General features: G+C 41.6%; 2 protein-coding genes across 15 annotated transcripts in view; one reads left to right on the forward strand and one right to left on the reverse strand.

Moving 5' to 3' along the window:
* The first annotated feature begins 1,616 nt into the window (after window positions 1-1,616).
* Window positions 1,617-22,673, forward strand: part of RNF141 (ring finger protein 141) — an 83,693-nt gene continuing 62,636 nt past the window's right edge. For 8 of the 12 annotated variants that reach the window (XR_008437510.1, XM_053980083.1, XM_053980085.1 and 5 more), the window contains exons 1-6: window positions 2,552-3,150; window positions 3,583-3,782; window positions 5,304-5,412; window positions 6,390-6,571; window positions 9,609-9,716; window positions 14,590-14,705. Coding sequence is in view for 11 of the 12 variants with exons in the window: in XM_053980083.1 (XP_053836058.1) it covers window positions 3,598-3,782; window positions 5,304-5,412; window positions 6,390-6,571; window positions 9,609-9,716; window positions 14,590-14,668 (663 nt within the window). In the remaining variant the exon portion in view is untranslated. Of the gene's footprint in view, window positions 1,708-2,004; window positions 3,151-3,582; window positions 3,783-5,303; window positions 5,413-6,389; window positions 6,572-9,608; window positions 9,717-11,316; window positions 14,088-14,589; window positions 14,706-14,899; window positions 15,996-22,673 lie in introns of those variants that run through there. The other 4 variants (XM_053980079.1, XM_053980082.1, XM_053980077.1 and 1 more) reach the window with 4 other exon arrangements.
* The window catches only part of AMPD3 (adenosine monophosphate deaminase 3), a 32,923-nt gene continuing 26,989 nt past the window's right edge, over window positions 16,740-22,673 (reverse strand). For 2 of the 3 annotated variants that reach the window (XM_053980073.1, XM_053980072.1), the window contains exons 13-15: window positions 22,283-22,456; window positions 21,101-21,211; window positions 16,740-20,178 (exon numbers count right to left, since the gene is read on the reverse strand). In XM_053980073.1, the coding sequence (XP_053836048.1) occupies window positions 20,002-20,178; window positions 21,101-21,211; window positions 22,283-22,456 (462 nt within the window). In that variant the 3' untranslated portion in view covers window positions 16,740-20,001. Of the gene's footprint in view, window positions 20,179-21,100; window positions 21,212-21,975; window positions 22,060-22,282; window positions 22,457-22,673 lie in introns of those variants that run through there. The other variant, XM_053980074.1, reaches the window with a different exon arrangement.

Raw genomic sequence — 22,673 nt, forward strand, 5'->3', positions numbered from 1 at the left:
TTTTCTCAAGTGTTGTGCTTTTTTTTTTTTTTTTTTTTTTTTTTTTTACGAGACCTTCTCAACAGTTCTGAAGCTCCTTGATGTGCCAGAGCTGCTCAAGCACCTTGGACAAATAACTCATCCCAGTGAGCAGGGGAGCACAGTCTGTACTTGTCACTTGATGGTAACACCACTCAGATTCCCACACTGTGGCTACAGATGTTTGCTGACCTTAGGCAAAAGGGGTGCGTGGCCTGCAGGAAATACAGCAAGGTTTCCAGTCCAGCCCAATCCCTGTCTGGCATATAGGGATGCCTTTGGTGTGGGAAGTACGTGTGTCCATGTGTGAACAGAAGCAGGCAGGAAGGGGAAGTACTACTCCTTTTCTCCTCTTAAAATTAAGGAAAAAAAAAAAAGTATAATTAAATATTGCAGCATCAGGATATGGATGACCCAGAGGATGTTCTAGGATGTCTGTTTCTCAATGGCTTGTTGTCATTTATGGGTATTGGGGCTTTTTGTTGTGAAAAGGTCAGTGAGCATTGACCTTTGCCACTCACATCCACCACCCACATCCTCCCTGCAGACCGGGATTTGCACCAGCAGCTGTGGCCTGGAATGATCCCACTGAACCAGGCACTCAGCATCATTTAAATCACTATTTAATAGAGCTCATAGTTAAGAGTGAAGGCACTGTGAATCCTAGGCAGTGCAGCACTGAGTGTGCATCTGCTGAGGGTACAGCAAGGTGAAAAGTGATCCCATTTTTGTCAGTCCAGCTATTACAGAGTGTTTCTTAAACAAACCAGCTCTATACAGCACTTCTGCTGTGTGTCAGAATGGATGATAGTGTGACCAGAAGGAGCAGGGCAGGGATTGTCCCCCTTCACTGGACACTGCTGAGGCCACACCTCGAGTGCTGTGACCCGTTCTGGGCCCCTTAGGAAGGACATTGAGGGGCTGGAGCGAGCCCAGAGAAGGGCAATGGAGCTGGGGAAGGGCCGGGAGCAAAACTATGATGAGGGAGCTGGGGGTGTTTAGCCTGGGGAAAAGGAGGCTCAGGGATGACCTTATCACGCTCTACAACTGCCTGAGTGGGAGCTGTGACCAGGAGGGGGTCGGGCTCTTCTCCCAGGAAAGCAGCGACAGGATGAGAGGACATAGGCTGTGCCAGGGGAGTTTCAGGTTCGACAGTAGCAGGAATTTCTTCATAGAAAGGTTGATCAGACATCGAAATGGGCTGCCCAGGGAGGTGGTGGAGTCACCGTCCCTGCAGGTGTTTAAGGAACGACTGGACTTGGCACTCATTGCCACGGTCTGGTTGACACGGTGGTGTTCGGTCACAGGCCGGACTCGATGCTATCAGAGGCCCTTTCCAACCTAACCGATCCTGTGATTCTAAGGACGTCCCGGCGGGGCCCGCTCCGCTCAGCGGCAACGCCACCGCGGGCTGCCCTGGGTGCAGCGGCCATACGGGCGGGACCAGGAGGGAGGGGAGGACGCGGCGGGCAGTGAGCGGCGCAGGGGCCGCTGTGAGGGCAGAGCCGCCCGGGCCCCGCTCCCGCCGCGCGTCCGCCGTGTCCCGGCAACGGCGCCAGCCGCGCGCGTGCGTCACCCCCGCGCGCCGCCGCCGAGCGCGCGCCTGCGCGGCGCGGGGGAGCGGCCGCGGCGCTGCGGTGCCCGTGGGGCGGCGGCGGCGGCTCCTCCGCGGGACGGGCCCGGGATGCGGTGAGCGGGGCGGGCGGGACCCGCCCCCCCCCCGCCGCCCCTCGGGCGCCGAGCGCAAGGCCCGGCCCGGGGGAAGCCGGCGGGTGCGGGCAGGGCCGGGCGGGGGGAGCGGGCGGGGCGGCCGTGACGCAGCCGGGCTGAGCGCGGCCCGTCCCGCGCCCGGCGCGGGGGGCCGGCGCCGGGGGAGGGCGGGCGGGGCGCGCCTGGGCCGTGAGGGGCTGTGTCCGGGCCGTCCGCGCCGCTCGGGGCGCCTCGTGGGTCAGCGGGTGACGCGGGGTGTGCGGGGTCTTGAGGGGTGAACAATAAGGAATATTTCCTTGGAAGGGACTCACAGGGATCAAAGCCCAACTCCTGGCCCTGCACAGGACACCCCAAGAGTCACTCCGTGTGCCTGAGAGCGATGTCCAAACGCTTCTTGAACTCTCTCAGGCTTGGTGCGGTGACCGCTGCCCTGGGGACTGTTCCGGTGCTCGACCACCCTTGGGGTGGAACTTCTCCCGATATCCAGTTCTGCAGACATCCTTGCGGGTGTTTCTCCCCAAACTTCTCAGTGCTGGGATTTAGGTGCTGAGCTCGGCTGGCCCGCAGGAGGCACGGGGAGCTCGGGAGAGCACAAGCCCGGGAGATCCGGGAGGAGGTGTCTGGACGGTGACAGGTTGTGCTGCTGACGTGCGGGCCTGGGCGTGTGCTCACCGGAGACTCCCTGGAGAGCGGGGCAGGAGGCGACTGGAGCCGTATCGGGAAGGAGAAAAGTGGCTGGAGGGGGAGCATATCTGTGTGGGAACAGAAATTGGTCGCGATTCCAGCCGTAAATTGGAACCTTACTGTGGTGAAATTGCGTAGTACTTCAGTATGCTCTGACAGGAGCTCGCTTGGTGTGCTGTGTTTTTCTCGCACCGTGCTGAGATCTCAACAGCTGTGAAATTTGTTCTGGGCGGGGTTAAGCCCAAGTGCTGCTCCAGCTACCTGCAGGGCAAAGTGCTGCTTTCTCTGTGAGATGCCTCCCATCAGGAGTTTGTAACGCAGCTCCTGTCAGACTCCGTGTGGGAGTTTAGGTGGATGTTCTGCAGTTCCCTTGCCCTCGCACACCTCTGTCTGTAGAAGTCTTAAAAGGGCCTGACACAACTGGTTTGCTTGACAATGAACTCTGCAAAGAGGCATTTTGGGGGAAGTCAAGTGCAGGGGGACCAAGGGAAGTAAGTAGATAAATACTCAGAGGGCATGGCATTAATCCTTTGGCAGACTTTTGGGGACAAAGATTTGGGTGTGAAGGAAAGATGAAGTAAGTTGGAGTTGGAGACATTTGAGCAAGTCAGTTCTGTAATACAGCCTGAAGATGAGTGTTTTGTGTGGATAGGGAGGTCTCCCAATTGGTTTATACTCACATGGATTCCTTGGCTTACCAGTTTCAGAATGCTGTGGGAGCTCTTTTAATCTGCCAATGTAAGTTTGATGTAAGAAAGCTGATTCCTGATGTGATGTCTATGTATAAACAGACATTGATGTGCTTATTTGCAGACATTCTGATAGTCACACGCACGAATATTTAGAATAAACAAAGATTGTCATAAATTACCATTGTCATCTTAAGATTTTTTTTCCCATTCCATTGGATGTATTTATATATGTGTGTGTTGGAGCTGAATCTGTGGGGAAAGTTATCTCAATTTAATATAATTAAATATTAATAAGCAAAATAGTACATTTCTGGTAAGGTTATAATGCCACATTCCAGACTCTTTGAAGTGTTTTGCGTTGTTTCTGATCTGTCTGTTCAGGTTGTGTTACTTGTGGAATAATTACTGTAGGCTAAAAGAAAGTGAGGGAGTAGCCATTCACAAACACACAAATGTAATGCTCATATATTTTCGGCAGGGACTCTACAAGTGAATGAGAACTTCTCTCTACAGAACTGAGGTGAAGAGCTTCACCATGGGTCAACAGATTTCAAACCACACACAAACTGTAATTAACAAGTTGCCAGAAAAAGTAGCAAAGCATGCCTCTTTGGTTCAAGAAAGTGGTTTCCTAACCTATGAAGAGTTTCTGGGAAGAGTAGCTGAACTCAATGATATGTAAGCCTTACTTTGCTTCTTGGTTTTTTTGGGTTTTTTTTTTTTGGTGTTTTACAGAGACCTTTTATGCAATATATTATTGTGTGCTGGCTAAGCCAGAACTGGCCTGATGGTTTTGAAATGTATCCTTCATTTCTTTATGTCTTTATAATGGGTGTAATTAAACTTCAAAATCAAGCCTTTCTCCTCCTTAAATTCAATTCTCTGCAGTACTCTTCTTCCACCAAGTGCTGCTCTCTCTTAAAAGTTCCCAAGAAGTAATTTAGAATCATCATTTTGTTAGTGTCACCTGTGCCCCTTATTGTTCTCCCACCTGAAGCATTGGCTGCTTCTTCTCTGCTTGTCAGTTTGGGTAGGAAGGAGCAATAGGAGCCTGTAGGGACAGCAGATCTACATGAGGAGGGTGGCACCTGAGACAGAACTGTTTGTGACCATCTCTGCCACCTCTGCAGACATGCCAGGCTGCTCCTCATTAAGGGTGAGATGTATCCCAAACCAGTGACCCAGATAATCCCAAACAAAAGGCTGCTTTTTTTGTCAGATTTTTCATAGCCTGCCTTTTGCTAGACCAGTACAATGACAGTTAAAGGAAATGAGCAAAAAAGCAGTGTTGTCATTTTTAGCCTGTATTTATGGCATACAATGAGAGTGATAAAATGAAGTGGAAGCACACACACACTCTGAATAAGGGCTGTTTAACTAAATATATAAAATATAGAATATAAAATATATAAAATAAATAAAAATATAAAAAATAAATGTTTGCTATTTAACTAAAATGTGAATTTGTATTCAGTTTAGAAATTATCTTGGAGAGGGTCATACTTTTATGAATGACTTTGAAAAACACATAGCTGTCTTCTGGGTAGACACATAAATAGATTTTGAAGAGCATAACCTGATGTTTTGCCTGAGACTCCAGGCATATATTAGCATAATTCACTCCAAAATACTGTTATTCAAGTGGTTTCTTTCTTCCAGTGTTTACTTAAGCCTGAATGTGTTCTGATTCTTACAGAATAGATTGTTGTGTCTGTGTTCCACTAAAGAAACAAATCTTAGGTCACCTGACATGTTCATGTGACTACCTCATTATTAATATATACTGATATAAATACACCTCATCAGCATACACTGGTAGTCACAGGCTTTTTTTTACATACCTGTTGAGGAAATAACCTTTTCAGATTGGAGACAACATGGTGTGATCAGTATAATAAACAGTGAGAATATATATGAATTTAAATGTCTGTAAAGTACACCTGCTTGTTGATGCTGGATCAAAAGAGTTGCACAACATTTTCTGAAGTTTGCTGTGCAGTATAAAGTGAAATGGATTGTGTATTCAATGACATGCTAAGAAAGTCATACTCTATACTTGGATGCCCCTGGGCAGTATTGCTAAAATCTCTTTTAAGGATGGAGAGCAGACAGGTGAACCATAAATAATCTCACTTGGCTGAGGCTGCTGATTTTTGCAGGTCCAGCACATGGCACTGAACTGATGTTGCTTTGTTTCAGTACTGCAAAATTGGCTTCTGGACAAGACAAACATCTGTTATTTGAAGTGCAGCCTGGGTCTGATTCTTCTGCTTTCTGGAAGGTGATCGTTAGGATAATTTGTACCAAAGTAAGTGTGAACATTTTAATTTGATGGGCAGTTTGTATGCATAGATTCAAGGACTGTCAGTTTTACTTGTAAAATCCAACACCTGCTACATGTGTTCTGATACAGATGATGTATTCAAAGATGCTGTTGGACATAAATTAAGTCTAAATTCTAAGTTTCTGCAAAAAACATGGCAACAAAAACATTTTTATAACTAAGCTTAAAGGAGTGATGCCTTCCAGTGGAGCACTTACAGCCCTTTAGTTACAAATGCAGGTGATTTGTGAGGTCAAGTAATGGAATGGTACAACAAACTGCCAGCTGTAGATTTTGAGGTCAGTAGTAGAAATTAATCAGGTCTTCCAGGCATTTTTAATTGAACTAGTGTGCCTGTACATAGTCTAATCCCTTAGAAAACCAATCTAAAGGTTAAATGTTTTCATTTGTGACAAAAACTTATGAAATTTGCTCTGTCTAATGAGGAGATTTCCCCCTCTCTATCCTATCATTAAAGGTAAAGTCCTTTAATGATCCTGAATCCTCTGAGCAATCTTAAGATGTGGTTAAACAAGCCAACCCTCAAACTCTGTTTGAAACAAACAGTTTGTAGTTTTCTGTTTGCTCCTAGTTTTCATTAAGGCAGCCATCACTGTAGGCAATTTTTAGTTCAGGTATCAAATGACTGATTATCCTGTACTTGGTTCTAAGTTCAGCCCATTTCTTTGGGCATTAGGTCCCTACTCACACCTGAATCCATTTGAGTAGTGATGGCAATTGCCTTGCTCTGAAATTGTGGTGCTGCCTGTGGTGTTCCTCAGCTGCAGCAGCTGTGGGCAGTCCTGACTCCTGCTGAGGCAGACTGCAGCTTGTTAATGTGGTGAAGGACACTTGGGAAGGAGACTACTGCCTTACATGAGAACTGCAGTGCTTTACAAACATTCTGAGCAATGCCAAGTTAAAACCTGATAAGTAATTGTAAACAATTCTCATATCTTAAGATAAATAAAACAAGTGGCATCGTGGAAGCTTCCAGAATCTTGAACTTATATCAGTTCACTCAACTTTATAAAGACATCACCAGTCAAGCAGCAGGAGTTCTTGCACAGAGTGATACTTCTGAAGAAGCTGCTGAGAGTTGGAGGTCTCTGTCTTCGTGTCAGGCCAGCTTGTGGATGGGAAGGTATTTTGATACACTTTAGCTTCTGACCCAGTTACAACATAAGCATTTTGGGAGTTGTGCTTCAAAACTGAACTACAAATACCTGCTGATGAGAACGGCTCGTTTTTGATAGCTGCAGGCTTTGTACCATCACAAACATGGACAGACACCTTCCCATGCACCAAGGGAGCTGCAGTGCTTCCCATGCACCAAGGGAGTGCAGTGGGTGAAATCCTGAAACATGGTGCTACCATACCTTAGCTTCAGAACAGCCCTTTTAGAGATCAGTTCTAATAGAAACATAGTATATGTTGAATGTCCTGAATAAGGATACAGGAGGAAACGGAATCAGCTGCAGCTACAAATCCAGGGGGTTTGACAGTGTTTGTTTAAACAGATTTTGTTATTGTTCCACTTAAACTTTCTCTTCCTCTTACATTTTGGCATGTGAAAGTTCCCATCTGTTGCCACTAGAAACCCATCCTTTATGGTAATAATTTAACTTGCAAGGCTGGAAAAATGTGAATTGTCTCACTCATGTTGACCTTCTACTTTGTTAACCAGAGGAAAAACAAAAGACTGAGGTCAACACCTGCAATAACTTCATTTCAAACTGAATGTAAAAGCAAGAAGCTTGTCACCCTTTCCCTGTTGTGGAAGTGTTGCTACTACCAGTAATTTCTTACTTTTCTTGAATAAGTTCATGGTTCTAACTCAGTTTAAAGTGAGGTAGAGCTAGGTTTTACAAGAAAAGGTAGTAAATGGTAGAGTTCTCTATGTTCACCAGTGAAGAGCTGGCAGCCAGGTATTTTAATGGAACAGCCTGAGTGTCACACTTCAGCTGTTGAAATGAAAAAGGGGTCACCTGTGTTGTCACTTCACAGAGCCTCTGTTTTTTCTAAGTCAGTGGGTTGCAGAAGGTATTATTTTCATTTCATTCAATTTCCTGTAAATTGTGAACATGTTTGAGAAAGAACAAGAAAATTGCTTTCTCAAGGTTATACCAGAACACACATTTTAATGGAAATGGTCTTTTGCTTCAAACAGACAAATCAAACAACATAGACCCCAGATTCTTAGGCAAAGCAACTATATATATTGCTAAAGTCAATAGGAAAATAATGAGGAAAATAAAAGATTTCCTATGTGAGTTTCTTTTTCAGTTTTTCAGACTTGGAGACAGGGGAGATGAGCATCCTTCTTGTTCGTAAACTTCATCACTTGAGGCAGTATCAGTCACAGATAAAAACAGTATTCTTTGCTAATATGATGCAGTTTGGTGAGCTTGTGTCTTAGCCAAGTTTTTCAAGTTACTAAGGAAAATATAAGCTGAAGCACCTTCAAGTATTCTACACCAGTGAAATCTTCTGTATATTTTTCTGTGATGACCACCCATTTGCTTCAGTTCTTCTCACCTTCAGATATTTTTCAGCTCTGCAAAGTTAGCCCTCACTATCTAAAAATAGTAAGTGTTATCTGTTAAATTCTTCTTAACTTTTTCCCCTAGAATAATACCCCATATCTCTACAACATCCACTTCCTATTCAGAGCATTCAAAATATGCCTAAGTGGTTTATGCTTTCTGATAACGAAGAGATAAGCATTTCCTTTGTCTGTCACTCCTTTATTTTACTGTTTCTTCAGGAACTTAGTACTGTGACTAAAGCTGACTTTGCAGAAGCTTTATAAATAGGCCTTGTGTAATTGCTTGTATAGACACCAGCAAATCTCAAAAATTCAAGTGCTCTTAAAGGTTAGTACTCAGAATTGCATGGGGGAGGAAAATGAGAAGGGAACAGGTCTAAAGAATACAGCAGGCTTCTTGGAAATTGTTGTCCTCATTGTGTGCAAACTACCATCTGTAAACAAAATCTGTCATTTTAAAGTAATTTCTCCAAAAGCAAATTAAAAAGGAAACCCCAAGGACCTACTGAAAGATAAAACAAAGGCATGTTGACTGCTGTTCAGTAGCTGGCTATTCTGTGCAGATCAAAAATGAATCTGTATTTGACAAGCTCCCTTAGATACCTAAGCAAAAATGGTCTGGTCAGTAGTCATTAAGGTGGACTAACTCCTGAAATGCTATTTTTTTCTAGAACACTATCTCTGTCCCTCAGGTCAGAACAGGGATTCCTTAATCAGGGTTTTTGGAAAACCCAGGCATTTTAGAGCACTTCCTTGGTTGTTTTGGAAGTGAGCTGTGACTACAAAATTGCAAACTTTACATATCTGTTTAGGCCAGTGAAAGCTGAGGAGTCTGCACCTTTCTGCACTTGAGAAGTCTTGATGGTGCCAGTATTTGAGATACTCCTGATAAGAACATTAGATAATGATATCTAATATTTGGGGAAAACATATAAAATGTCAATATCTGTCTTGCGTAGTGAGATAATTTTTAAACTTCCCCACCAGCAGAAACACCTGAGAGTTTAACTGGAAAAGCTGTGGTAACAATCATTTTGAGAGTCCTAATTTGAGGAGCGATCATACGGAGCATATTGCAAGCTAAAATCACCCTTTTCAATCTAATGAGCAGTTCAGCTCCTGGCATTTTGATACCATGTGATATGAGTGAACCTGCATTCTGGTAGTGATCCTCTTGACATGCATGCTTTTGTCTAGGATATAAACCAGCACACAGAAATGTGGCAACATCCATTATGAATTAGTTCAGCCTAAGGTGCAGTGACAGGAAGACAGGTTCTTCTCCTGCCTTTAATGTAAACAGTGTTTCTGTTCTTCTGCCCAGTCATGTGATACGAAGCAGTTACAACTCCTCACACTTCCTTGTTGATATGAAAAGGGATTTCCAGAACCCTTGGCAACACCAAAAGCACCTGACACAAATACGAACACAAAAACCTGACACAAAAAATGAATGCACATTCTGGCTTAGTTTAGTTCACTGCTGACATAGGCTGGGATGACATAAGTAGTCCATTCACAGATTAAAAGCACAGGTGTTTCTTTCTGGCCATCACTAATTATTATGCAAAATGTAATAACTGGGGCATAAATATCAAACATCTGGAAGAAAACAGTGTCTTCTCTTCTGCAGGGTTAAACAGCTGACAGATGAAGAGGAATGTTGCATCTGCATGGATGGGCGTGCTGATTTAATCCTGCCGTGTGCTCACAGTTTCTGCCAGAAATGCATTGATAAATGGTAATATAGATGAAAGGATATTAATTATTTTATAGTATGCATGTTTCAGTTTGATTTGACAGATTCCATGGTTGCCATATAATTTAAAATTGAGTAAAAGTAGACTGAAGCAGAAGGAAGGCAGGAAATTTTCTAAAAAAGAGATGTGAAAATGCTGTTCAGCATTAGTTTTGTAATTTCTTACATCTTTTTATTCTTCTAAGATTGAATCGTTACAGCCTTGCTCAGAAACTTGAGAAGATGATATATGCAGATGCTGGCATGTTATGCTTCACAAAATCTCATTTAAAATTTGTTAAGACTGTGCAGATATGAAGGCAAGTTGGACTGTCTGTCACTTGGGAAATAACTGTCAGAGAGGTTTTTTCCTTATGTTATGCTTTCACTTCAAATAAATAGCATACAATTTACTGATTTATCAGACTCTTCCAGAAAGATGTTTCTTCTCCATGCCAGCACCTTCAGGTTTATATATATATATATAATGTGTAGCTTACAATGTTCAGCTTCACAATAAACTGAACACCTTTTCAGCTTCTGCATCTCTGATACAGAGATGTTTTCCAGTTCTTGGAAAAGTGGGAGAGAAGAATTCCTTTGTGGAGGAACACAGCTCTTGTCTGACCATGCAGGCCTTCAAGGATTAGTGAAGTGTCCTGGCAGTCTGGCATTAGGGGACACAGACCTGCTCTGTTAAAAAAGTGATTTTTTTGGCTAGTTAATGCAAATGGGTTTACACATAATTTGTGCATAAGAATTTTTTTTGTGGCTTTTTGAAAGACTTAGCAAGGAAGTTATTCTTATAACAAACACCAGGCTTCCACAAGGAAAAAATATAGTAAAAAATCACTGGATCTCAGAATACAGCAAGTAATTTCTCTCTTCTGGGAAAATATCCTAACATCTATTGGCAGGACAGGGCTTAGTTTAGTGACTCTGCTGGAGAGTGGATTATATGCTGCTTTGGCTGATGAATCAGCTGAACTCCTCACTAAGTTCCAGTTGCACCATGGTTTTTTTGGTTTGTTTTTTTTTTTTTTGTCTGTAATTTTTAAGGTGGATCTCCTCTTTGTTTAGGCATAATGGAGGCTCCCAGCTCAAACATAAGTGTTGGGGACCCCTGAGATGGTGGAGGGGGTTGGGACTCCAAGGGACCAGTTCTAAACTTTTGTGGGCTGTGTGACCCAGGAAAAGGCTCCTTCTCTTTATCTAGGAAGCCTATGGAGATTGGTTTCTAAGGACCTCAGCTGAATTCCTGAAGATAGGAGAATTAATTTAGACAGTGAATTTCCATTTAAACTTTCTGGCCAGGTAGCCAGATTCATCCTGTCTGACCTGAGGAAAGGATTAGGAGGAACATGATTTCAAATTATTACTCAAAGAATGGAGCTCCATTCAGAAGTCTTTCTCACAAAGAAAGAAGTTTTTAAACAAACAAAATAGATAGGTGGCCTAATTCAGTTAATGTGATCATTCTTCAAGTTCTCACTGGGTTGGTTTTTGGTTGGGTTTTGTTTGTCCTTTTGGGGGCTCTTTTGGCTTTTTCTGGCCAGCAAAAGACCATCAGTGAAAACCACTCATTTCTGTGCCTTCCTAACAGGAGTGACCGCCACAGAAACTGTCCTGTGTGCCGCCGGCAGGTGACTGGGGCAGGAGATTCCTGGGTGGTGTCAGAGGCCCCTACAGAAGATGACATTGCCACTTACATCCTTAACATGGTGGATGAGGCGGGGCAGCCCCACAGACCCTGACCCTGCCCACCAGGCTGATCATGGCAGAAGCACTTGAAGCTTTTGTTTTCCCCAGCGTCTGGTTTTACCCCTCCTTGCCGTTCTTCCACAGTCTGTCCTTTCCTTCTCCTCTTGGCCGCTGTGAGTCTGCGCTGCTCTCCTAAAGCACAGGGTATCTGAGCAAGTCTCTGTGTGTGCAGTCTTCGTTATTAAACTGTTCTTCCAGCAACCTCTTTGATCATTAACACAGTTTACTTTAACAACAGCGTTTGATATTAATTAACGGTTCGACTACTCAACGAAGCAACTTGTAACAGCACAACTACAACTGCAAACTGCCCTTTGAGCATCACAGTGTACTGCTACAGATGAACCATGGTAGATGGCTTGACCTCACAGTTCCTATCCTTAAAAGCAGTCCCTTATTCACAACTAATGTGAATAAAGATGATGAGTTAGCACTAGTGGTTATTAATTTGAAATTTTACTGTTGAAACTTGAAGATGTCCCACTGCCTGTTCTTCAGTAGGAAGTTATTGCTGCTCTTAGTGTTTACAGATACTTAATCTGATCTGTTATGACTTTTAGTATTAATTATTTTAAATCTGTTTTTGAGGGTGTAGGCAGGTCTGTAAATGTACTTGTGCACTTCCCTTTATTCTTCTAACAAAACTTATCTCTTAAAATATTTTTTTTAATATGATATTTAGCATAATCTTATTAGCTTGGAAACATTAAACAGTTTCGTACACAATCCTAAAAGCAGTAAATCAGCTTCTCAGTAGTTTTTGATAAAGAACAGCTAGAATTATTTTTAAACATTGGGTATATCTGAATGCCTTTATTTGAATTAGCACTTAAGGTGTAGTTTAGTCTGATGCTGTGGTTTTATCTGCTCCTCTTGAGTTATTGAAGTGATGAGATCAGAGTTAAAAGGTATATGAAGAGTTACAAGTGATAATCTAAGTAAGGGTGCTCTACTTTATATCTACAAGTGCAATATGCTTTTATGTAGCAGAGGGAAACTTCTTTAAGAGTAATGTGGCTTGGACTGAGATGCACATGTGACAGCTTGGAAAAGGGATATCTCAACTGGAGTGCAACAGTATTTTGTGTCTAGCAGAATAAAGTCTTTAAGATCTGAGTTTAGACAGTCTAAAATTGTTAGTATTCAGGAAACCCATCTTAAGCCTCTTGTGCATAAATAGTGTTATGAAAATTAATGGCTACTGTAGAGAATTCATTTTATATATATATATATATTAACAAATACTACTTTTTCTCACTCAGTAACCTCAAGTTAAAACATTCAAGTGTAGCATTTAAGGGAATAACAGCATAAATCTTGCTTACTGTGAAGACTGCATTTTTCCTTACCATACCTGTTAAAATTCCATGATGCCATAAGGCTTAAGTCCTTTTGTCACAGACAGGTGCTGAACTAAAAAGCATGTGCACATGTAGATATGCATATTTAGGTTATTTTTCTTAATTGGCTACAAAATAACTTAATTACATCAGTTTGTTAAAAAATGTGGACAGAGTATGGCATGTGTTTGAGCTTGGCTTGTGACACCATTGTCAATTTATCAGAGGTTTTAAGACAGAAAAGCAATGTACCCTTCATGTGTCTGTCATCTGAGAGCCTGTATGGCTTAGTGTGTAAATCTGTATTTAGCTATGGAAAAATCCTTTTAGGAGTGTATATAGCTGAGAACTATTTTTTCCCCTTTCTTAAGCCAGTGATAGCAATGAGATATTCTTCAGTAAATGTATGGAGTGTTTGGTTGCATAAGGGTGGTTGTTTGGGCTGGAAATCATTACTGGCCCAGGATTTCCCACTAAAACATGTGCAAATATTCCTAATCACGCACTAGTTTGGTTTCTTTTTGCATTTTGAGCTTGCATTAGTCCATGTTCAGAACTTTCAGATAATCTTTGAATTTTTTAAAGTTTTTATATCACTGGAACAGAAAGAGCATCTAAATGAAAGCCTCAAGCTAACTTTATTTTTCAAGTACTTCAAGAATTATACTTCTGAACTGAGATTTTATAAGTTGACTTTCTGCTGAGAACTTACATGAACTTCTTAAAATGTAATTTTATAATGCAAACAGGTTGTTAATTGCAGCATAATGACAGTTACAATATAAACTAATGCAAAAATTATTTAAATAGTGAAAAAGTAAACTTTGTATTCTGTACAGCTTTTTTAAATTAAGTTGCTGTAATTCACAATGCTGTGATGTAGATACTGTAATGTGTGCCTTGTAAAATATATGTACTGTATGTTATATGGAGAAATAGATACTTTAACACTGAAAAACTAGTAATTTGGTACTGGTTGGTATTACTTAGCCTGAAGTACAACATTTAGCAAACAATTTTGGAAAAGGAATCCATTGGCATGGACATGGCAATGAGTTCTAGAAGCTAGACCTTGAAAATGTGAATTACTGAAAATAGCTGTTGGTGGTGGAGGGCATTAGAATAAATTAACTTTCTTGTGTTAAGTGAACATTTCTTACAGGTTTAATGTGAAATTGTAACTTAAACATTAGAGATGCTATTAATAGCTAAGAACATTCCACTGTGTTAAACTTTCTGTATGAATTGTGCAATAAAGTTACTTTGGAAGAAACGTTAGAGTTTTTTTAAGCTTAAGGCTTTAGTACTGCGGAAGTCTGAAAACTGAGTTTTGATCCAAATACAATTGCATTGTACAGGTGGTGTGGTTAAAAGCGTGGCACTTTGTGTCAGAGCTCTCTTAAACTTTGAAGGGTTGTATCAACAAGGTACCTCAATGCAGCTCTGAAAAAAAAAAAAAACAAAAAAAAAACACTGGCTCTGATTTGACCTCTTCTAGGCACACAAATAAATTGGAATGTTCTGAAGTGATGGGAACAATTAAACAACTCTAATTCTTAGAGGACAGTATTGAGGAGCATGTTTGTTTGGGGAAAGGATTTTTATTTTCAGAGATGTGTGATACACTTTTCCCCCAAGTTATTTCATCATGTTTCTGTTGGTATTTTAAGGTTTAAGAATGCTAAGTTTTGGAATATTCGTTTCTTTTCTTATTCTTTACTCCTTTTAATTAAGAATTGAAATATGTAATGAATGTAATTCTTTCCTCTCTCTAGTTACTTGGCTTATCTCTTTGGATCTTTGGAAGCCAAGGCAAAAATGGGAGTGGAATTCATTAACAGATCAGGAAATTAGAATGAATGAAATGACCAGTTGACAGGCACAGCAGGAGGTAGGTGTACCAGAGCAATTAGCAAACCTTTATATTTACTAGGTTTCAAGTTTAGGCACCATATCAGTGTGATGGGCATGATTCTTTCTTTTGTTTTGTTTTTGTGGGAAATGGTATATTTACCTTCCTTATCTTTCCTTTAAAGAAAATTCTATACATAATTAGAAAGGTTTTCTTCTCCATTCTCCTTCCAGTTCTGGAAACCAGGGCAACCACTGAGATCTCTGTGTTACAGGTTTGAACTGGAGCTGTTCAGTCCCACCCTTGTAGAGCTGTATGTGTGAAATGCATTATTTTTGGAAGGAACATACTGGCCATGGTTCTTTGTGCTTTGCATCCAGCTAGATCCTGGAAAAACAGCCCCCTCAAGGAGCTCTAAGGATGTTTGATGTAACTAGGAGCTGTATGTTAACCTGGCTGGCCTTAATCTTTACGCTACATATACATAATGCTTTAATTTTGTATTCACACACATTCTGTAATGGAAGTAATATGACAGTAATTAAGTATTTTCCTTGGGCTTCTGTTGTGGAATCACTCCTGAAGATAACTTGCCAGAGGTTTTATCCTCACCTGTTTTAAGTGGGTGAACAGAATTTCGCTTTATGAGTGTGTCTTAAACATCAGCCATTTCAAAACTGAATTTTTGTTAACTGTCTTTCTTCCAATGCTTGACTCCAAGACATGGAATTTATCATACAGCAATATTCTTTAAGGACTGAGAACTTTTCCTGCTGGGATGTGTCACTGGAATTAGGCTGGATGGGGCTGTGTGCCTTCCAGTGACCACAGTGTGTGATCACCAGGTAACGTTTTGCTCTGAGCCAGCCAATGTTACATCCATGAGGGATGGGACAGCACATTCTGCTTTTGTGTCTGAGCTGCCAAGATGTTTGTTAGCAGATCTTTACTTACCTCACTAAGCCATCAAAATCCAAATAGTAAACACTGGGCATGGGATTTTTATGTTTAATATTAGAAGGAATTATCAGTTTTGTGAACTTGGATAGAACTTTGCACTGTAGGTCTGCTGGAATGAAGAATACAATCCAATAGGTGATTAAATGAGCATTCTTCTTTAGTTCAAAGTGCTATTTAAAAATGCTATGTGTTTTCACAAAGTAAACCTAAAGTATTTGGAAACTTGCACCTCTGAAATTTGTAAGTGTAAGAAGGTAGGAGTTTGATACAACAATCTGTGCTTCAATGCTGATGTGTTTCTGACCCATTTTAACAGACCTTCAAAAACTACTTTTTATGTGAGACCTGTCAGTCATGGTGAATGACTAATGAAGTAGTGGTGTTGGTGTCTCATTGTTATACAGACTGTGCTGTTTAACAGTGGTGTTCAGTGCTTTGAGAGGCGTGGGGGAGAAATGCACATTTCTCAGTTACAGATGAACTGTGCTTCACCAGTGCTGCTCGTGTACAGAAATAAAGTTTGTGTACTGAAAGGGATGATGTTCTAGTCTTCATCTAAAAATATTAACACTTCTTACTGAAGTGTTTTGTGTTATGCTTTTCCTCAAAAGCCACAGTGACTGTAGCAGGATATCTGTGTTGATACTATTTCTTTAAATCTGTCACTTGTTGGCTTCATAGTTGGATTTTGTCAGATGAATCTGTTGTGTGTGCTCATGAAATCACACCTTGAACTGCTCTGCCCTCAGGGTCAGGGCTGCTTTCCTGCTCCCAGGCTGGGTGTTTTGACTCTCAGCTCAAAATCCATGTGAGGCTCCAGGATCAGCAGGAGCTGCTGTGTGCCCTGCCCTGATGCCCAGCTTGGATGAGCAGGGAAGCAGGGTGGGCACCAAGAGATGGTGGGGGCAGCCTTTAGCCCCTTCTTCTAAATAGTGCTCACTGTCTTCTCTATCTCCACTAGGTTTTTTCAGTTTTCATGCTTCATTAAGGTTTAGTCAGTTTAGTTGCACATGGGTTTAGTTCTCCTTAAATGTGGAGATTGGGAGGAGCTACTTTTTTTTTTTTTTTTGAGATATACACGCACACAAAATCCATAACCACGTTCTTTTACAATTCATTCATTAGTGTAATGTTTAATGCTTCCACAAGAGGCAAAAGATAAACATCATGTAACCCAGGCACGGAAAGAAAAAGCAGTTTTTACAGACACCTTTTCAGACTTGGATTTTAACTAGGCAAAGAGAACAGAAATGTTTAGCCACACATAAAGAACAACGATACGAGACAATAAGATGGCTCTGGGCTGTGAAAAAATATGTATTCTCCAGTAGCAGAGCAAATGCCTTAAGTATGCTAAAGTAACAGAACAGAAAAGAATTGTTCAGGTAGATAAGTTGTAAACATCAAAAAACCATAATTAACCATTTCAGGTTGAAAGTATAAAATGCTTTTGAACCAACAGATTTAAGGAAGCCTTGAATAACCTTTGAGCCTCTCTCCTAATGAAGTAAAGAGAAAGGAGGATGTTCTTCCATCCTGCAGCAGTACTTACCCAGTGGCACCTGCAGTGATGTTCTTCCAGCCCCTGAGTCAAACCAGCTGTGTTCTAACCAGGTTTGACCTCAGCACAGCTGGGGGGATCAACCACTGCCCTGTCCTGCACTGGTGTCTGTGTGTACAGCAGTGACTTGTGCTGGATCTGTCTTTTCATTCCAGCCACAGCCTGAGCCCTCAAGGTTACTCTGAACAGCCTCACATTAGCACAAAAGTGCAACTTTAAAAAAATAAAACAAGGCAAAGCTTAAGAACTGAACTTGGGAATCAGTAACATTTGCCCAATTAAGGATGACCAGGAGAAATGTAGTAGTGGAAGCTTGGAAGGATGTCTGTTTATTTCCCCAAATATAATACTATAAGCCCAATTTCCCCTTAAAAGCAGCACACAAGAAAGCACAGAAAGCAGAACTTGTGGTCATGACCGCTTATGTGTTACTGTGGTTATTGTCAGAATCCCAATCACTGAATATGCAAATCCAGTTGTTTTTTTTTTCAATAACAGCTACAGACCTATTAGAACCTGAGGTAAGGAAAGCTGAAAAGGTATTAAATATATACACAAATTTGGTATAATTTTAAGGAAATTAAAAAAGACATGTGACAACAAAAGCAGCACTAATAGGTGAAACTACCCAAGTAAGCAATGTTTATCAGATGGAAATACCTAAAATTGAAATTCTTCATACCAAGCATGTTGCTTATTTAGTCTGGATGCAGATGTTTTTCCCAAATAATGTTATGTTGATAACAGTTTATTAGGAAGTTGTACTTATGAAAACAAGACATTTGCATTTGATGCAGCTGAACAGCTTAAACCACTTTCTCAGACTTCATCTTAAACAAATGACACCAATCCTGAGACTGCATTCTATGAGCTGCTAAAGTTCCTAACAATGAGGCCGACAGGGGCTGCTGACTGAGAACTTGGGACAATTTTACTCTCGTACAGCTGGGCAGCGTAATGTGGTTTCACAAGATTTTAGGGGTACAAGGAATACAAAATCTGGCACACTGCAGACATTAGGCTGGGGCACTGAAGAGCTGAAGTCAAATTCCCACCACCTGTCTGCAGCCCTGGTTTTGGAAGAAAAGCCTCTGCAATCACTGCAGTTCCCTCTGCATGACACTGGCTAACTGTGATGGTAAGTGGATGACCAGAGCTCTCCCTCTTGTGCCTTGGACTCCCTCAGAGCAGCCTTAATTCCAGGCTGCTTCCTGACATCTTTAGGTTTATCTGTCTTGCGGGGGGTTCTTGCAAGGCTGTACAGCTATAGGAGGTGATAAGGAATTCCTCCTTCCTCACTTTAGTGCCATTTCCTTGCACAGGAGAAGGGCCTGGCCTAGGAAATACAAGTGGCATGAGACATCTGACTGAGCACAACATGCAGGGTTCAAAGTCAGGTGAACCTTGATGGGCCACTATCAGTTACTGGCTTTTTATGCATTAATGCTGAATGCCTGTTTGAAGAAGCCCAGTGTCCCTGTGCAGGGTATTAGAGAGCCAGGTGTCTAACCCTGGGCTCAGGTCCTGCCTCAGGGACTGCAGGCCTTTGAATTGAGTTGCTCTGCTGGACTCACAGGCATCCACACCCTCTGCTTCCCCAGCCTCGAGTCTTTTTTGGTGTGAAACTGTGTGCAGCTTCTACAGTACATAGCTGCCATCATGTTACTACCTTTAATCCTTTCTGAAGTACTGTGTCATAAAGATGATGAAACAGAAAGAAGATTGAAAGTGATGAATATTCCAGTAGCTGTATTTTACTAACCACTTCCTCATAAATAAATAGTTTAACATAACATACCATGATTTGAAATGACACATTTCAAGTGGGCTGGCTTCTGTATAAATAGACAGCTTGACTTCCCATTTAGCTGTAGTTGACTAAAATACAGACTAAAACAAATGTGTAAAAATATGTCAGAAGTAGGACCAGAACCAGGTCTGGCATTTCTACCACTGATTCATAAGAACACTTCCCTTTTTCAAGTAAAAAATTTCTCTTTACATGCAGCCAGAATTATCTGCATAAATTTCTAAATAATTTGAACGGGCATATCCACATATTCCCATTACAAAGCAATAAAAAAAGTGTACTCAGCTTTAAAGGCAAAATTTTCTTGATGTAATTAGACTCATTACAATGTATAATAGTGATTTTGACACCGTTTTCCATTTGCTAGATTAAAAAGCATTAATCTGCTGTTCTTCACTGACATCCTACATAACAACAGGAATTAATTAGTCATTGAACAAGATTACTTGGTGTTTCTTGTTTTCCAATATAACTGCTGAAACATTGCGTTAAAAACTGTGTCAGAACACCTTCCAGAATGAAAGGGTAGCCTCAAAATTATGCACCCCATAAAAATTGCTAATGAATAAAGGGTTAAACTTAAAAGTCTTAAAAGCCATGACTGGTACTGAGATGTGCAGGACCAACCCAGGTGGGTGTGTGCTGTCAGCATCTGCAGGATCCTCAGGTGCACAGCACAGCTGCACTACAGATATTCTCTCTGGTTTCCCAGGCTACACAGCAGGGCACAGTTAAGACAGTATGAAACATAGTACATGATTCTAGAGTTTGCATTTAATATTTACAGCAATCTTAAAAGCCTAATGTTCGTAGAAACCGAAATCTTTGCAACGAGAAGAACGCAGTAACGGGTGATGGCAAACGCTGTTTACCTTCCACAGATACTCCCTTTGTCTCTGTACTGTTCAATTATGTCTCCACAGCATCAAAGACAGGTGATTTGAGGTTAATTAGCATCTTATCCTGCTTAAGAGGGACATATTCTGGTTGCTCTGAGTTTGTAACTACTTGGACAGAGTAGAAATATCTTCTGTTCTCATGGCATCAGCCAGGAAGCTGAGTTCATTGCACAGAGTCTCGTACCTGAAGGCCATCCGGATCTGGGCAACATTTGTCTTTCGAATGTCATTTCCCTCAGGCCCTTCCTTGCAATAATTCACCCCTAAGAATTTCTGCTTTTCCTGTGAACGGGATTAAAAGTCAAAAGGAAGAAGTCAGTTCAACTGCTTTGACTTATTGCAGAAATAAGTGTTAGCTGAATGAGTCCGGTACAAGTGAAAAGAGCAGTTTCAACCAGCTGGCCGTTGAACTCTTCCTCAGAGTCTTAACCAGTTTAGAAGATTTTAAGGCCAAAGTTTATATAATCACTCAAAAGTACACTCAGTCTGGCTTGCTAAAACCCTCTCTGTTAGTGTTCAGCCTTCACTGCCACATCTTGCATGTGAGAAGATGAAAAGAGGCTTAGGTCTCTTCTGTTGGTTAAATGTCACACAAGAGGAAAATGAGTAGTTGTCACCAGGGAATATTGGAAGAAGCAACAGCATATACTCATGAAGCCCCTTCAAATACCAGTTCCTTCAGAAAAATGTTCAAAAGTGACACAGAAGAGAGAATGCTCTGAAGTAAGTCCTAGAGAAAGCCTTGGCTGTGTAGAGTTTTAAAGCCAGAAGGGAATTTAATCTAATCTGACCACCTATCTAAACTAAATATTTTCTGTAGTACTCCCTTTTAAGTAAAAAAACATCTTACTTATGACAGGCAGTTTGTTTTTACTTAATGCTAAGACATGATGCAGAAAATCACTGGCAGGAGGATATCACCCAAATTAGAAATTTGTAACTGGAAGAACTGAGTATAAACAGACATCTGGTCTCTCTACATATTTTGAGAATTCCAAAACAAAGCTAATGGGGAAAAGTAATATTAATACTTTACTTTTAATGTAAGACTGCATAGCAGATAGTTTGTGACTATTTCTGGAAAAGAAGACAGGGATGTGCACAAACACATCACTAAGCACCTGCTATTCTGTGTTCAGACTACTGACTTCTAGGTTCCTACTTGCCTTCATATTCACAGGAGAGGTTTTCCAGCCATACTTACCTTATCTGACAATCCACTCTGTAGAACGCTGTTTCTTGCTATTTCACACAAGTCACATGTGCTTAGTTTCCACACCTGAGCTGCAATAGCATATTCTTCCATGAGAGCTTCCTGCAGCACCAAAATACATTTGATATTAAATTATATGTAAATAAGATATAAATGGGGATATGTACTCATTACTAATTAAGGATTTTATACATGCTCTTTAGAAAGCTGTGAAAAATTAGAAGTTTGAAACTTTAAAATCACAACTACAATGAAAAGACTTGTTCATTTCAAATTTCCCAAGGACTACCGGTTAATAATTAATAGGCACTGGGTATCCAGTTAGCTTAGTCTAAGAAACTGCAGCCTGCAGTCCAGATCCTTGGAGGCATTTCTTAGGCAATTCCAAAGGAGCCCCCAGGGTACACAAACACCCTGGAGCACCCAGCTGTAAGGCCCGAGTGATTGTGCACACGGACAGGTAGCAGGGCAATTTCTCCCTCCCAGGCAGGGGGCAGGTGGCCCCAGCGGGCCGGCCCAGCCCAGGACCTTGCACGCTCCGAGTGACTGCACCCGTGCCCAGCCGGCAGCAGCTCCGTGTCCCGGGCCAGCAGCCAGCGCGGGCCGAGGCGAGCAGGGCTCGGCTTGTGCTGGGACACGGAGCCGAGCGACGGACGGGCCCCTCTGCGCACAGCATGGCTCAAATCGGTGCCAGCCACAAACGAGGGCATCACAGCCGGTGACCAGGCACTCCTGTCCTGCCAGGCCACCCAAGGGCAGGAATCTGTTTCAGCTCACTGAGCAAGCAGCTCGTATGTCATCTTGAGATTCCACATCGTGTTTTTGTAATGTACTTCCCCAGACTTATTAGAGTAAGGAAACTGGACTTTCCTGGCACTCTAGAGGATTGTTTATGAAGGCTCAAACCTCCCTTCAGCCTCATCCTTCATTTTATACTTCAACAGCCAACACTGGAGAGGCAAGAGTACAAAAGAAACATAATTAGGAAATCAGACATTTCCTTCTGAAGCCTAACAGTGAGTAGTAGACAGAGAATGAGGAGGGAGAATGAATGAAGTGACTGAAAGACATGACACTATGTCCTAAGCAATGAAATAAAACAGCTTTCAGGTCATTCTGGACCCTTGTGGTGCTGTTGCCAAATTCAAACCTGGTGCTTTTTGCAATTCCTACCTTTGTGTAATGAAACTGCATAGGATCATCTGTGGAGAGGGAGACGTGCAGGCCCTTATGGAGAAATTCCCGTAGCGGATTTTTGGAGTACTCCAGGAATAGGCTGTTGTTACTAAGTGGGGACATAGCAATGGGTATTTGTGCAAGATAATACAGATACTGGAGGACAGGACTCTGAAAAACAAAACACAGTCAGCATTTAATGGTACTATGGGATAATGAAAAAGAGAAGGATTTCCCTTGGATAAAATGGAAACAGCACTGCAGGGAGAAGACTAAGATCCAAAAAATTAGGTTGACATTGAACCATGACTTCTCCAGGAAATATCTGAATGTCTGAATTTTAAATCTTACTGATCTTTATAAAAACAATTTATGTTCTTAAATGTAG

Source organism: Vidua macroura, chromosome 6, assembly GCF_024509145.1.
Source record: "Vidua macroura isolate BioBank_ID:100142 chromosome 6, ASM2450914v1, whole genome shotgun sequence".
NCBI classification, from domain to species: Eukaryota; Metazoa; Chordata; class Aves; order Passeriformes; family Viduidae; genus Vidua; species Vidua macroura.